The sequence below is a fragment of the Brachionichthys hirsutus genome, chromosome 6, assembly GCF_040956055.1.
Source record: "Brachionichthys hirsutus isolate HB-005 chromosome 6, CSIRO-AGI_Bhir_v1, whole genome shotgun sequence".
Lineage (NCBI taxonomy): Eukaryota > Metazoa > Chordata > Actinopteri > Lophiiformes > Brachionichthyidae > Brachionichthys > Brachionichthys hirsutus.
Genome location: NC_090902.1, coordinates 8199040 through 8214431, shown reverse-complemented (window position 1 = coordinate 8214431; position 15392 = coordinate 8199040). Strand labels below are relative to the sequence as shown.

General features: G+C 43.0%; 2 protein-coding genes across 2 annotated transcripts; both read left to right on the top strand.

The window, feature by feature from the left end:
- The first annotated feature begins 2095 nt into the window (after nucleotides 1-2095).
- Nucleotides 2096-9907, top strand: LOC137894888 (alpha-1A adrenergic receptor-like). Its single transcript, XM_068740363.1, has 2 exons — nucleotides 2096-3041; nucleotides 9342-9907. The coding sequence occupies exons 1-2, from the start codon at nucleotides 2096-2098 to the stop codon at nucleotides 9905-9907; spliced, it is 1512 nt and encodes a 503-aa protein (XP_068596464.1).
- Nucleotides 9908-12407: 2500 nt separating this feature from the next.
- On the top strand, nucleotides 12408-13214 carry LOC137895016 (gastrotropin-like). Its single transcript, XM_068740494.1, has 4 exons — nucleotides 12408-12474; nucleotides 12554-12714; nucleotides 12813-12902; nucleotides 13026-13214. The coding sequence occupies exons 1-4, from the start codon at nucleotides 12408-12410 to the stop codon at nucleotides 13083-13085; spliced, it is 378 nt and encodes a 125-aa protein (XP_068596595.1). The 3' UTR covers nucleotides 13086-13214.
- Nucleotides 13215-15392: the final 2178 nt, after the last annotated feature.

Sequence of the window (15392 nt, the reverse complement as noted above, 5' to 3'; positions counted from 1 at the left end):
ACATTCACATCTTCTGAAAGAAAACATTTACTGCAAAAAAAAAAAAAAAAAACAGCAGTCAGGACTTTATAAAGAAATCAGATTGCTCGATGTCTAATTCAGGATTTATATTGCTTTGCCCTGCCAAAAAGAAATGTTGATCCTCTTGAACTTGAGGCAAATCCTCGCCTAGAAATGGAGCCTAGAAAGTATGGCATGGATGCTCCCATTAAAGTTCCACTTCCAGCAGCACACTGAGCAGCGTAAGGGCTTGCGTTGTCTGAATGCTCAGTGTATTCAATCAAGTGAAATGAGCAGTGAAATCATCATCCCAGCATTTAAGTCTGGTCTTAGAATATGAAACAATCTAATTCAAGGTGATTCATCGCTTTAGAAAGATGCTTATCACGGCCGAGCGCTCTGATGTCTGTTGAAGAAGCTGTGTGGGCGTCAAAGGGCTAAGCCTCTCTGAAGGAATGCTACCATGAACTGTAAAAAAATTAAAAAATTTAAAAAAAATTAACATTATTATTAATCCTTGATATATCTGAGGGTGCCTCCCCTTCTATTGTTATTCCGTTTTTAAGCACATTTCATCAGGTTAATTCTAAGAGCATTTCCTGAACTGACTTTGTTAGAAGTGGCCTTTGGATGAGGATACAAACATAAAAATCACAAGGAAACATCATGACTCCTTTTTTTTAAAAATAATTAAATGGCATTATTGTCATGGCAGACCTAAAATAAAACAAATTGTTGCCAAAGAAACCCCCTATGGGGCATTGCTCCTATACACGGCAACCTTTCGGAGTACCTGCATTTAAGGATGTGGTCTAGAAACAGTGCAGAGGCAGGATTGGATTCCTTAGAGGGCTGCTGCGTGTCACTCATCTTCTAAATAACACCAAAACAAAAAGAAAACACTCCCTGTTTTTCATTAGAAAAGAATCCACACGGTTAACGGGCTGTCACTTCAATCTGAGGGCAACATTTCACTCAGATAAACCTTATCAGACATCAAATAGGGAACTTTTATTCTCCTCTCTGCTCTGTGCTTTGACAGCAGCCAGTGGTTAAATAAAATTACAACATTACAACAAATTACAATTATTACCTTCTCCTTATTGTGTTCATTTGCACAAGTTTTTGGCTGCAGTTTTTGGCTGCAGAAAAACAAGTCTTTCACTCCTGATTGGACTTTCTAAAAGGACAATCATCCCGAGCACCATGTTGGCTCAGTTTCAGAAGTCCTGAAACATTCTGGTCACCTGACTTCAACTAGAATTTAGCTTTTGGAAAACGGCAACGCAGCACATATGCAAATTTTGAGCAAATCACTTAGACTTTTGAGATAGCCTGCTGGGTTCAGGTGTACATCTAAGAAATGTAGAATAATTCAAATATGGTTTTACATTTAAACACAGATATTAGTCTGGAAACGTTCCATGTGAAACTACCGCTGGTATTTTCCATACACTCACGAGTACTCAAAAACTCTTAAACAGGATGAGCCTTAAATACACGTTTCTCATCTCAGTCCAATAAATCAGTCACTCCGCACTAACTGAGCTCCTATCTAGTGGGATAAATGCCTGCATTTGACCAAAATAGGGAAGAACCACCTCTGAAAGCAGAGGGGATTGCGTGCGATTATCTTATTGCCTTTTAAATTGCTTTGCCCTTCACGGATTAACCTTTTGAACTATACCTTGGATGAACATCCAGAATATTAGAGGATTAAAAACAAATCATTTGCGCACTTTCAGACAGCAAGTTTTGTTTTTAATAAACTAGATTTATTGAAATGTGGATTTATGGAGCTTTAAGGAACAACGTTGGCGCTTTTGTCTGAATTAAGCACCACCCCACAGTGGGAAAAAAACAAATCCCGGACGGAGGCGCGTCGAGCATCTCTACCCCCCCCCCCCCCTTTAGTTCTCAACGGAGCGTCGGGAGAGTGGAGGAGGGAGAGAGGACTGCGTGGGGACTTGCGCGGCTGATGTCTTTTTCTCAGCGCACATTTGGAAGCAACTTGTTCGCGTTGAAAACTCTTTTCGTGAGTTTGTGGTGATCAGAAGTGATCCGAAGCCTGCTATGGAGAACCTCTTCAGCCAAAATGAGTCTGAGCACTGACGATGCCGCGCAGTTGGGGGAAAATGGTTCCGCAGAACTGGATTACGCGCAGGGGAACTTTACCAACAGCTCCGGGGGGCACGGCGAGGTGCGCCTCACCCGCGCCGTCCCGCTCGGCTTGGTGCTGGGGGCTTTCATCGTGTTCGCCATCGCGGGCAACATCCTCGTCATCCTTTCCGTGGTGTGCAACAGGCACCTGCGCACCCCGACGCACTACTTCATCACCAACCTGGCCATGGCCGACCTGCTGCTGAGCACCACGGTGCTGCCCTTCTCCGCCACCTTCGAGATCCTCGACTACTGGGTGTTCGGGAGGATCTTCTGCGACATCTGGGCGGCGGTGGACGTGCTGTGCTGCACCGCGTCCATCATGAGCCTGTGCGTAATCTCCATCGACCGCTACATCGGCGTGAGCCACCCGCTGCAGTATCCGGGCATCGTGACGGAGCAGCGCGCGCTGCTGGCCATGCTCGGGGTGTGGGCGCTGTCGGTGGTCATCTCCATCGGACCGCTGTTCGGCTGGAAGCAGCCGCCGTCGCCGGATGACACCGAGTGCCCCATCACGGAGGAGAAGTTTTACGCGCTCTTCTCCTCCCTCGGCTCCTTCTACATTCCGCTCGTCGTCATTTTGGCCATGTACTGCCGGGTGTACATCGTCGCTAAGCGGACCACGAAGAACCTGGAAGCCGGCGTGATGCGAGAGAGGATGAACTCCAGCGAGCTGACCCTCAGGATCCACAAGGGCCCCCACACGCACGAGGAGCCCGGCAGCTCCGCCACGGGCAAGGGCCGCGCACACCAAGCAAGGAGCTCGCTGACGCTGAAACTTCTGAAATTCTCCAGAGAGAAGAAAGCGGCAAAAACTCTGGGAGTCGTGGTCGGCATGTTTACGCTTTGTTGGCTGCCCTTCTTTCTCGCCTTGCCCATAGGTAGGTCCATCAGGTCAGCAGCGTGCTCGGGTTATACTGCAGGGAATCAAACTCTAAGCCGCTCACAGGGTCACCAGAGCCCACATTAGATTCATGCAGCGAAGAGAGTCATGTTCATGCCTGCGTAAAGTCTAAATTGAGGCAGTCAGACGCTGCTGCAGACGCCGTGGATGAGTTGTTACTGCGAGCAAAGCTGTGAATTATAACGTGATCTGTACGAATTTACCGTCACGTCAGTCAAATTTAATATATGTGGTCCTTTAGGAGTAGATCAATGTGTGTGTGTGTGTGTGTGTGTGTGTGAATGCATGAGCAGCATCCGATCCGCTTTGCCATGCCTTTAAAAGCAAATCAGCTGTGAAATGTTCCAGTTCTTTCACTCAGCATCAGCCAAGCATTGGCATCTGTATCTAGAATCCACAGAAGATGCTTCAAAGAGACTACAGGGAGGATTTGATCTCAGCTTTTCCCAACACAATTAGTGTTATATCGCATTATCCCCCCAGAGTCACTCTTTTGGTGCAAAAAAACTAAAGGAAGTGTGGAGCAGATGGCCTGTCTGGGATGTGGGACTCCCTGATGCCACTGTGATCGGCCTGCAGTCAATACCTATAACTGTGTGTGTGTGTGTGTGGGGGGGGGGGGGCACTCCAGAGGAAATGAAATAACGTACTCCGTTTTGAAATCCTCATTCCAGTGGCTGTTTCGTGGTTGAACTATGATCATGGGTTCTGCATTTTAAGATGATCGTTTTTTTTATCCAGATGTCTGTCAGGGCATTGATCCCGTCTGTCGTTGTGGCCTGCGGTTACATCAACATGCTTGTGTGTGTGTGTGTGTGTGTGTGTTTCTACACACGTTCTGTGGTGGGATGTGGTTTTGGTTCTGGCTTGAAGCTATACCCCTCATCATATTCTCATATATGGACACACATCACTATACCTAGAGGCACAATCACTATATATGCAGGGTTGCAGAGTGAGGATGGGTTTTTTTCCCCTGGAGGCATTTTTAGATACCAAAAACCGGCAATAAATGCTTGTTTTTCTTTTTTTTTTAAAGCTCTGACTTCCAGATCTGAAAGATTTCAGAGAGCAGATAAGAGGGGGGGGGGGATTTGAGATTTAGGAGGGGCCTGTTTATGTAACCCTAATCGACAAACTGCCAAGAAACCCCAGAGGGCACATTTCTCTGTACCGGCTCTGGTGTAGCATACCGATAGGGAGGGAACATGCATTATTGCAATGTTAGCACACTATAACTTCACACAATAATTAATACCATTTCAGATACTGCCAATCAACTAAAACGAAAGTTTTACATTCAGTACTTTGAAATCTTTGCCCTATGCAGGCTCCTCATCTAAATATGTGTTTCATTGAGGCTCAGAAATGTACGATCGCTCTGCAAAGTATAGGAGCTAAAAAGTAACACTTTGCTTGAGAAAAAAAAATAAAAACGTTACTGAAATGATTTGTTCATGCAGCAAGGACGTTTTACTTGCTGAGAAATCTTATAATTAGTTTGTTCTGGTCTAATTAGTAATAACTAAAGATTAAAACAAGATAATTAATCCCATGTTTCCAGACCTCAGCTTTTAAATGAGGCTGGAGGAGCTGCTCCTTCACGCCCCCCCCCCACCCCACCCCACCCCACCCACAGAGTTAGAGTTTCTGTCTCACACTTGTAATTACATCGCTCCCCTCTTTGCACACTGATATGTAATGTGTGGGGGGGTTGCTCGCTGACGAAGTGTGTGCACGCTGAAGGCAGTTGTGTTTTATTTGTGTCAGTGTGGGTGTGAATGGGGGGGGGGGGGGGCTAAAAACCATTGAAGCCAACAATAGTCCCCTAAAGCCTCTGCCTGAGGAATCCCGCAGCTCAGAGGAAGATGTAAACGCTCTCCTGATCCAACGATCTAATCCGTCTTATTATGCCGGTGCCATGTTTTATTTCTTTTGCACATAAATGGCAAACATGCAGCCACGAGTCTAATTTAAGTCATCTCTTCTCAGTGTGTCCTTCTTTTGCCTTTCGCTTGGAGCAAAGTAAAGTGCACATATCTCAAGATTTCAAACAGTGTATCAGCATTATTAAGTTAGTGGCCCTTCAGGCGAGCGTCCTCGGACGGGAAGCAGCCCAAAGAATAAAATGTGAGCGATAAATTATGCTGATAATGCAAAACCATTGTAGAAATGTTTTTTGCAAATTAAAATCATTTAAAGAACTCTTAATGAATTTTGACAACACTTCTCTGACTCTATTCTACATTCTAGGAGCCTCCAAAGATAACAGTGTTTGACTTAAATATATTTCAATATAAATAAAGTGAAAAATATTGTTTTTATGACAAAAAAAATGAGGCAAAAAAAACCAAGAGACTAATCGATCAATCAATAACATAGATAATGTCATGTACACTCTTACATACATAAGTAGAATAGTCGCATGTACACAATATTTAAGATAAACACTGCTTACTTTACAATATACTGAACAATAGTTTGTTGTGTGAAATGTCAGGAACTCTGTTGAATCAGTTTCTCGACTAATCGCCGGCCGAGCTAAACAAAAATGAGACGTAGAACTGAAAGCTGTGCCAGACAACGTATTCGTCTGTGGAGAAGCTAGAGATGAAGTCGATTGAATCTGTGCTTCTCAGGAAGAGAGAGGCTCGGGCGATGCTTGCTATGTCATCGCACACAATGTGCCTTGGCTGTTTAACACCCAGCGCAGGCACTAATGTCCTGTGAAGGCCTCAGAAATAGCAACTGTTACAAGAAGCGCTGAGAAAAAACAACACTTCAGGGGTGTTAACCAATTGTTACCAGATATGTGTGTTTCTGGAGGGCTTTTGCATGCATCTGTGCATCTCTGCCATTACTTCTTCTTTTTTCTTGGAAGGGGGGGGGTGCAAACTAGCCAGCTCCTGCAGTTCATAGGGTAATTAAAATGGCTTTTAAAGGGAAGAAATAATGAGGGCTCTAATTGATGAAGAAAAAGGTTGGTGGCAGGGCTGAGCAGGAGGCCACAGGACGATGGGGGGGGTGGAGACGAGGATCCCTGAGATGCCAACCCAATTTTCTAGAAATAGCTTCATGCTATGGTCTTATTGAAAGCAATCTGCGAGGGCAATAACCATTCTGTCCTTTCGGATTAAGACATATTAATCATATTAATGGCCGTGTTATGAAACCGGATGCGTGGGGGTTTTGCAGCGCGTGTGTTCTCGACATGGGACAAAATAGGCTTTGCTAATTCCACTTAGTGAGAATAACAGGATATCTCCTTCTTTCTTTTTTTTTTGCTGTTCCTGTGTTTCATATAGTGAGATGTGAGTATGCGAGTCTGTCCTCAGGAAGGAGGTGCAAGCATTTCTTTTCACAGATGGGGTGACACCACCAACAAGCCTCCCACCGTTTATCTATAAGCCATTGTGTTCCATCTAAGCCCTCACATCCTGTAATGTTTGTACTGTAGCCTCGCGACATAAACAAGGAGCAGAAGCAGACAAGCAAAGTATAGAAACACGCAGATTTCTTTCTGTGTTCCCTAAACTTTGGTCCCAAACTTGAGCGGAGAGGAAACACAGAACAAGCAGACAGCTTCCCACCGTCCTGGCTGTTCTGGAGCCTCCCAAGGATTCGGGGGCCTTTCCCAAAGGAGGCCATTACAGTGCCAGAAGCCGTTGCGATAGGCTTCCATTCAAATGCAGAGTTGCAGTATTCTTTTCTGAAACATTTTCTCTTTAAACAAAAATATACAAGTGTAAGAGAGCCATAAGATTAACATTTACTATAAATGTTAATTTACTAATCCATTAATACATTAACATTTATAGTAAAAATGGCAAAACATTCTCTGGCCTCATCAGTGGGAGCTTTAGATGATGGCAAATTTACCACAGTTTGGGTGCCTGCATCAGATAAAAGTGAAACACTTTTCACTTGAAAAAACATTGAGAATAAAATTGTGAGATTAATAAAAAAAAAAATAGAGAGATGGGAAGATTTGATAGAATAATCAAGTTTTAATTCAACTCTATTAAACTTTGCATCCCCAAATCACAGGCGTATTATGCAACACATTTAAGTGGCTCATCCAGAAGCGAAAATTGCATGTGAAAATACCGGCGACTGGGACGAGACCCACTCATCTACAGTACAGGAGGCCGAGATACATGCAGGCAGCTTCCTGCAGTTCCTGGACACGCGCGCACACACACACACACACTCAAACTACTCGCAGTGCTGCCAGAATGCTAGTTGAGCGTGACATTAAATATGTGGCTCCATGTAGTTGTATCCAAAACAAACATGTCAGTCCGCGGCCGTCCAACACATAATGAGCCGGTATTCCCGTTGCTGAGGTGCGTCTCTGTCTCCCTGTGACGAGACGAGGTAATTTCACAGTTAAAAGCCTGAGATGATGGCGTGTCCTCAGCCTCGCCAGGAATGTGATATCAATTTAACAATGTGGGCCGGTACCAAGAAGCAGAGATTTATCCTCATCCGCCCACGCACTCCGGCACAAATTCTTCCTTTCATGCTAATCTCACACTTTCTTTTTAGCCTATGGGTTCTATCCTCAGCGACAGACCAGTCGATCGTTTCCTCATGACGCTCACAAGCTCACCTATGTTTCTTCTTTCTGAGGCCCAGCTGGTGATGGAAGTTTCCAAAAGTGCTCCGACATGAGAAAAGGACATTGTTTCAGGTTTTAGTACTCATGGTGCAAGCAGGGCACTTTGTATTGTTTATTCCAACATTAGTACTTCCTCTCGTTCTTGGGCAAGGTCGACATTGTACCTCTCCAGGGCAATGATTGGCACATATGCAGGGAAGATTTGCTGTGGTAGGCTAACCTCCATAACCTCAAATAGAAAAGGTGCCATTTCAGCCAGATGTCTGCCCTTTTCTCATTGTTGAAGTCGCTCCCACGGATTATTCCTCCTAACTCAGGGTCATCCCTCTGTCTGGAGCTCAATTAAAGTCCTCCAGATGAACTGTGACAGTGTTAAGGCATCAGTTTCTGAAAGAAGCACAGCCTCTTTCTTTAATGATTAATAAATAGCATGGCCGCTCTGGTCAGTCATTTTCAATCGCTGCTGCCCCCTAGCGGAGGATGTACAACCTGCAGTCAGAGAGAGGACAACTAATGATAAAACTTATTACACTGATCAAGACAAAACACAAAGGCTCAGGGGAAAATAAAAAATGATGAAAGATAAACTCTTAAGAGCAATAATTGATGGGAAAAAAGCAATAAAGCAGCAACAATAAAATGAGATAGTAGCGTTTTCCCTGACACAACGCTTTTGCTGCCGAAACCTAATAATTTAGACAGTGAAATATGCAACAGGCAAGTCTATTTTTACCTAGTGAGGCACCAAATAGCTATATTTCAATTCAAAGTCTGGATTTGTCCATCGCTGTTGGATATAAACATGAATGCACAACTGAGGCAGTGACAGCATTAATTGCTTTTCCCTCATCCATCACTTTGAAGTTCTGTTTTAGCATCACTTGCAGTACCAGTCTGTGTTTAGCTCTCCAGCCATCCCTGGGTTTGTTATTTCTGTGCTGCAGTGACACGTGGCTGGTGAGGCACTGGCTCTGTCAGAGTCAGATTTACAAAAGTTTCTCATACCAGCTTTTAACCAAGCAAGAGTGTTAAATTCAGAGCACCTGAGAGATAAAGTCTATCTGCTCTGAACTTTGTTCTTAATTTGCCATTGCAATGCCACAATTCACGCACATTTAATATAAATTGAGTATGTACACTGTATATAATTAGATTTTTGTTGTGGACTGTATATTATACAAATCTATAATGCACTGTAAGCAGTGTGTGTATATAGTATTAACTTTACTTGTAAATTGAGCCCATGGCATAGCCGGTCCTTCTGGACAAAAATCCATTACTGTATTTATGATTACTTGTTTTGACTGAAAGTCCAGTTTTGAGATTTTTTTTAGCTTTGATATAGTATCTGCAGCTTCCATTGTTGCAGTGAAAACACCTCCTAGTTTTGAACTCACGTATTTCTTCTTCTTCTTCTTTGTAACTCTTGTATTTCGTCAATAGAACAAACATCAACACGGGCTCGTGTCTAAATGTTGATTTAATGAAACATGAGTGTCATTTATTAAACTTGTAACCATGGCAAACTGCGTTTTGATCAGATTTGATCAATAATGCCGGCAACAAAAGCAACAAAGTGCCAAATGTTTTAGCTGTTTTTTTGGACAGAAGTTACTGATGTCATTATTCCCATTTTCTCTCTTCTGCTGGTTCCAGGGTCCTTTAATGTGAACTTGCGCCCACCCGATACCCTCTTCAAGGTCATCTTCTGGCTGGGCTATTTCAACAGCTGCCTGAACCCCATCATCTACCCCTGCTACAATCGTGAGTTCAAGCTGGCCTTCATTCGCATCCTGCGATGCCAATGTCACCAGCGTAAACGTCCCGGTTGGAGGGCGTACAATTACCGATCCTCTAATTTCAGCTCCTCTGGACACTCACGAAAAAGTTCGGCCGATCACAACTCCGGCTGCTTGAATGGCAGCCAGCGCACCCTGCCGTCCTCAGCCAGCCCGAGCCCCAGCTACCTAACCAAGGGTCTACCACCCTGCCCAGAAGGAGAAACACTACACATCTGGGGGTCTACCACTCCAACTCCCTCCACCCCCAACCTGCTGCCTGGCAGCCCCACAGACTGCCAGCAAGGAGTTGTGCGAGAGGAGTTAAGAAGAGGTAAGCCAGGTGAGGAGAAGGCTGGCGGTGTTTTCTATTTCTCCTTTGGGAAGAATCGAGATAACACAGCGATCAGCAAAGACAGCATCGTGCCTGGAGACAGGGTGTGACCTCTGACCTTTCTGAGACATGGTCTTTCACACAACGATTAACACAGATCTGCTTAATTTTCCATACATGGTCAAATGATTATGTATCAGTGGATTGTCGTAGTCATTCATGGTGAATGTAAGGTGAAGATACACGTGCATTTTGTCTACGTCGCTGTACCTGTGGCTAGCATGGACTGGAGGGCTTCTCTCAGTGGACATAAGGAGTACAAGACAATATTATCACGGCCTTCTTTGGGACGCCGGTGTACGCATCTTGATTCGACAAAATTACATTTATACCCAAAAGAGATTTAGTTTAACATCTATATATCCAGGCCAGCCAAGGTCATTTTAATTTATATATTATCAAAGTTACGTCATAGAAATCTTTAAAAAGATGCAACGATTCACCCACGATCGAACTGCAAGGAAAAAAGACGTCCTTGAAGCTCTACTGTTGATGGGCGGCTGCCTGCTCGGACTTGTTGGCTTGAGAGTCTGCCCTGTAAAAAACCCGACTCGTATACAGTGTGTGATAAGACAAATGATTATTACGTTGTTGCAGTCACTTGATATCGTTGTGGTATTGTGTGGAAATAAAAATATAACCTGCTTTATCTTTTGTGTGCACAGTTATTAGATATCATCTTCTTTGTATGTTCAAAAAGTGCCAGTATCAGAAATGTCAGCGATACACGAATAAACATCGAACACTGCTTTGCGGCAAACTCTTCTGTTTTCCTTTTATTTATTTTTAAGGATTGTGTGACGGAGCTCAAACAGCAGGCTGCTATTTAGGAGCAGTTGAATGAGACGAGATTAATCTCTCATGCCGATGACATCTTTTAGTTACAGTTCAACCGCGAGGCGCCTGAGTAAGTTCCAACAAGCACCTTTTAGAGTTTGTGTGGGGAGTGCTGGGCTTCAAACCTCCACAGCAAACATATCGCCGGCAGTCAGAGCACATCCCTGGAGCCTGATCTGAGGAAAGCTCTTTCACTCTCTCAATGTGACAAAAATGGGAGTATGTCAAGCTGACTGTGACAATTTCTTAAATTTACACACTTCTATAAAAATGAATGAAGGCTAAGGGATCATCTGCCAGATGCCCCCGGCCCGGCCGGTCACAATAATGGACCGGCCCGTGATGAGGCCAGAACGACAGCCATTAAAGACCTGTGGGTTGGTCTCTCACAGACTGACTGAGCTGCGGTCCACCGTCCCACAAGACGGCATCCGGAGGTTGTATCGGTCCATGAGGCGGAGGATTACTGCTGAGTAGTAACAGTAGAGAATGTTCTTTAGTGCAGCAGTGTCCCCTGACAAATGATTGTGTTGTTTTTTGTTCCATTGCTTTGTTTTAGCTATAAATCCAATTAAGATAGTCATTAAAGGTTAGGGGGGGGGTATTTTTGTTTCATACAAATCAATCGAGCACATTAGCAGATCAAATTTCTGTAAATCCCTTGAGTGTGTATTCAACAAAGGCAGCATTATTATAAATTTGACCCCCCCCATATAATTGTTTCCAATGTTAAAACAAAAACAGTGATAACTGCAGCTTTCACCAAATGTGCTCATTTAATTGATCATAAAACAATCATGTCAATAAACTGATATCCAAATTGGTTCCGCAGCAGGGATGAGATTGGATTTCATTAAATGGGAACACAAAGACTTTATTACAATGAGATTAACGTTTGAAATAAGTTTCTTCTGTGCACTAATTTTCCCAATTTATTATGGTGTCGAAATATGATATTATCTTATGTCAAAATAAAAAAAGGGCTTTCTAACTTCTTAATGTTACAAAAATGATACAAAAACAGATCCTTAGTTCATAAGAGTGGGGAAAAAAGCCTGTTTGGCAGCGTGTCACGAGCGACGACGGACCTGCTAGTCTCACGCAGACATGTGATGCAAACACAGTTGTGATTGGCTCACACTCCTTTAACCTGAAACGGTGACGATTCAGGTAATGTCACCTGAGCCGATTTAGGAGCCTTTGTGCCATTACCACTGGAGTCACACAAGGCAATGCACTGCATATTTATTACAAGGAACACATTACAAGACATAAACTGCAAAAAGACACTACTTTGCAGGTGAATCTGTGATTGTAAAGTGTCTTAGTGTGTACACCGATTACCTGATCTCTGTTTAAACTAAGGAAGCAACATGAAGACAGGCATGCAAGGGCGTCACCATGCACGCTCAAACTCGCAAAGCACATGAAAAATCTGACACTGACAGGAGCCGGGGAAATGCTTGGGATTTTCGCCGAGATACAACACTGTACTACTGAGGAAAATTATATGCATGAATGTTTGTTTTTTTTAAATAACAGCTGACATTTTTCACTCACTTGTGGTGTCAAATACTTGGTGGGTTTTTGTGAGAAGAAAGGAAGCAGCAGGTTTTGGGCACAGATTCAACACTGCACCGTAGGCCACTCCTCGTTTTTGTTCTATTTGCTTTTTAATCTGGTTGCTCAGCTCTCCTCTTCGCTTTCACTATCATGGCATTCCATGGGAAATATCTACTGGAGAGCCAAGAGAATTATGAGGAATTCCTAGAAGCAATTGGTAAACAGGTTTTCTTATTGCGTCTATATTGATTGACGGGAGTCATTGTTAATTAAAACTCTTGGAATCTCCGTCATAGATCTCCTCCATGCCAAGACCGACGGCAAAGTGCTAACAAACGTGGAACAGAATGGAAATGACTTCACCTGGACGCAATCCATCCCTGGCTGGACCTGGACCAATACGTTCACCATTGGTCAGGATTGTGAACTGGTGACACTGAAGGGTTTAAAGTTCAAGGTGAGTTAAAAAACAGGCACTGGTGAAAATTACAGGTACTTGAAAAATAAATTAGCCACAACTTTGCTGCGGTTCATCAGACTCTTCTTAACCTCTAGGCTCCTGTCACCATGCAAGATGGCAAAATATCCATACAGTTTCCTCAGTATATGTTCACGGCAGAGATCATCAATGATAATCTAGTAATGGTAAGAAAATAAACCCTTTTTCATGCACAGAAGCAACGAAAGGATTCCTACAGTAGTCTGTTTTTGATAAATATATATATATATAATTGTGTTTAAAATGTTTTCCCTCATCCTCTCTTCCAGAATTGTACAATTCCAGGAGAGAAAGGTGTGACTTTCAAGAGAACGAGCAAGAAGACATAAAACTGCGAGACGTGGTTCAGGTTTCATGGCTGAGCTCATGAGACGCGCATGAGAATGTAGGAGGGGAAACAGCATGAATTACAGAAGCAATGAAATGAGGATCAGTTGGAACGTCTCTCAGCGTGACAGAACTGCAATTGTTCTGACTCCGCACAATAAAAAGAAAAAAATATGGTGTGTTTGTTTTTTTGTTGGTGAATGGTCGAAGTTATCTGTAAAATGGAGTTTTCCACGTTAAAAATAAATATTTATTTACTGACTCCGTTCTGGATCTGATCTGGATGCAATTCGGTGGGGAGATAGAGACCCCCACCCTACACTCCATAAACGGTCAATAATCAACTGAGACAGTGAGGAACATATTTTGAAGCTCCATTGATTGCAACGTTAACAAAATATTCAAAGTGATCCAGAATCTCTTCTGGATTAATCCCCCGGCGAGTGTAATATTACCACCTCAAGGCCTCTTTTTTCCATCACAGAGGATCGCTTCATCAGATGATTATCTGACTCAGACATGCCATCTGTGGTGTTGAAGTATAAAGTTCAATTTCCTCTTCTATAAAAGTCTGTGCACCAGCTGTCATGACACCAAAATCGCTGCCCGTGTACCCGCTATAATGGAGAAGAGCGCCACTCAAAGACCAAATGCTGCCGTGTGGCGATGGGATGGCAGAATCTCACAGCTCCGTAATAAACTCAACTGTCTGTCCGGCACTTGGAGAAAGCCCAGACTCCTTGCTTGGAGGTGTTGGCAGACACATGGGGAGGGAGAGGGCCTTCTGAGCTGAGGATACCTCTCCTCAGTCCACGCACAGAACCTCGGCAATAGTACAACAAAAAGTGACAAGATTTTAGAGAGTGTAATACAAGCTAAAATAGACTTATGGTGAATTTTAATTGACTGTGGCCAGTGGCTAAAGCAGCCCCCCCCCCCCCCCCCCCCAAAAAAAAAGAAGGTCAGCAGCTCGACCTCCAAATTACAGTTCGCCTTTTCATAGGGCCTGTAGTAGGAGGAGGAAGAGGAAGAGGAAGAGGAAACCTGCATTACCTTTTCCCATAATAACGCGGGGTATTCGCCTGCGCATGCGCACAACAGGCACTTTGCTGCCATCAGCTGCACTTCTACGCTTCTGTAATAAATAACAAAAGAAGGAAATCATTTTTAGATGTCGTGTCTTGCGGGTATTCATTAAACTTTAACGAGGATTTTAATGGTCGGTAAATTTCGGCTGCAACATGCAGAGATCATCGGAATCGCCTGTTTTGCCTTTTTGAAACGGCGCACCTTCACATTTCCACCACTAGAAGGAGCCCTTTGCAAAAGCAAAATAAAAACTGGTACTGTATTCAAAATTCTTTATATTAATTCTCAAACTTACTTACCGGCTCTGCTATTGGATTTTTTTAATATATATTTTTATCTTTGGCATTGAAAATGTTATCCTTTAAGTGCCGGAAATAAATAAACAATATTGACAACAATAAAATCTACTTTCATATTTCCACAATTAAGCAGTTTTACCTTTTCCACATTCTCAGGAAGTCTGCACAGGAATTGTTCACTGCAACACAAACACATTTTAAAATAAAAAAAAAAAAGGTAAATTCAAAAGGAACGTATTCTTATCAATACAAGGCATGGCTTGGTGAGTACTAGAATGAATGATTGAAATTGAAATCAACTGAATTATATTGGCATCCAGACTCAATATCTAACGAAACAGGCAGCAATAACATTTTCATTATTTTAGGAAGTAGATTAATATTATTAAAGCACAGAGTGAATAAAGCTGCCAGAATCCAAAGGAAAAATTGGCTGTCTCCATAAGCTCCATTTATATAAAATTTATGTCTACAAATGAATACCTATTTTCAATTAATTATCATAGACAAGTCAACAAATAGACAATTATAATAGTCACAGATCTGGTGAACCTACCATATTTATTGGGTTTGTAAAATAATGCAGCTGTAACAATTAACGTAATTAACATGTTGACCTCATCTCAACTGCTAATAATACATACTTACTATTTATTAATACTATATTGCTCATTTAATGTTGCATTTTTATTTTAAAGCCCTTCAGCTGAGATGCCCACAACAAACACAAAGTGAGCAGACCCCTCCCATTCCAAGCCAGCCCTTTCTAATTCTTCCTCAAGGGCACATAGAGGGAAGCCGGCAGCATCCTCTTAGCCCAGGCATACAAAGGCTTACAGGAGGCTGTGAGAAGGATCCATTATTACACTGACAGCTATGAGCACTCCCCGTGTTTCCACCCCATCCATCTTCCTGTACAGA

Excerpts from the sequence above, each read along its gene's own strand:
- LOC137894888 (XM_068740363.1), top strand. The coding sequence starts at position 2,096 with ATGAGTCTGAGCACTGACGATGCCGCGCAGTTGGGGGAAAATGGTTCC. Across the intron at positions 3,042-9,341 it reads CTTTCTCGCCTTGCCCATAG|GGTCCTTTAATGTGAACTTG; the intron begins GTAGGTCCATCA and ends TGCTGGTTCCAG.
- LOC137895016 (XM_068740494.1), top strand. The coding sequence starts at position 12,408 with ATGGCATTCCATGGGAAATATCTACTGGAGAGCCAAGAGAATTATGAG. Across the intron at positions 12,475-12,553 it reads GGAATTCCTAGAAGCAATTG|ATCTCCTCCATGCCAAGACC; the intron begins GTAAACAGGTTT and ends TCTCCGTCATAG. Across the intron at positions 12,715-12,812 it reads TGAAGGGTTTAAAGTTCAAG|GCTCCTGTCACCATGCAAGA; the intron begins GTGAGTTAAAAA and ends CTTAACCTCTAG.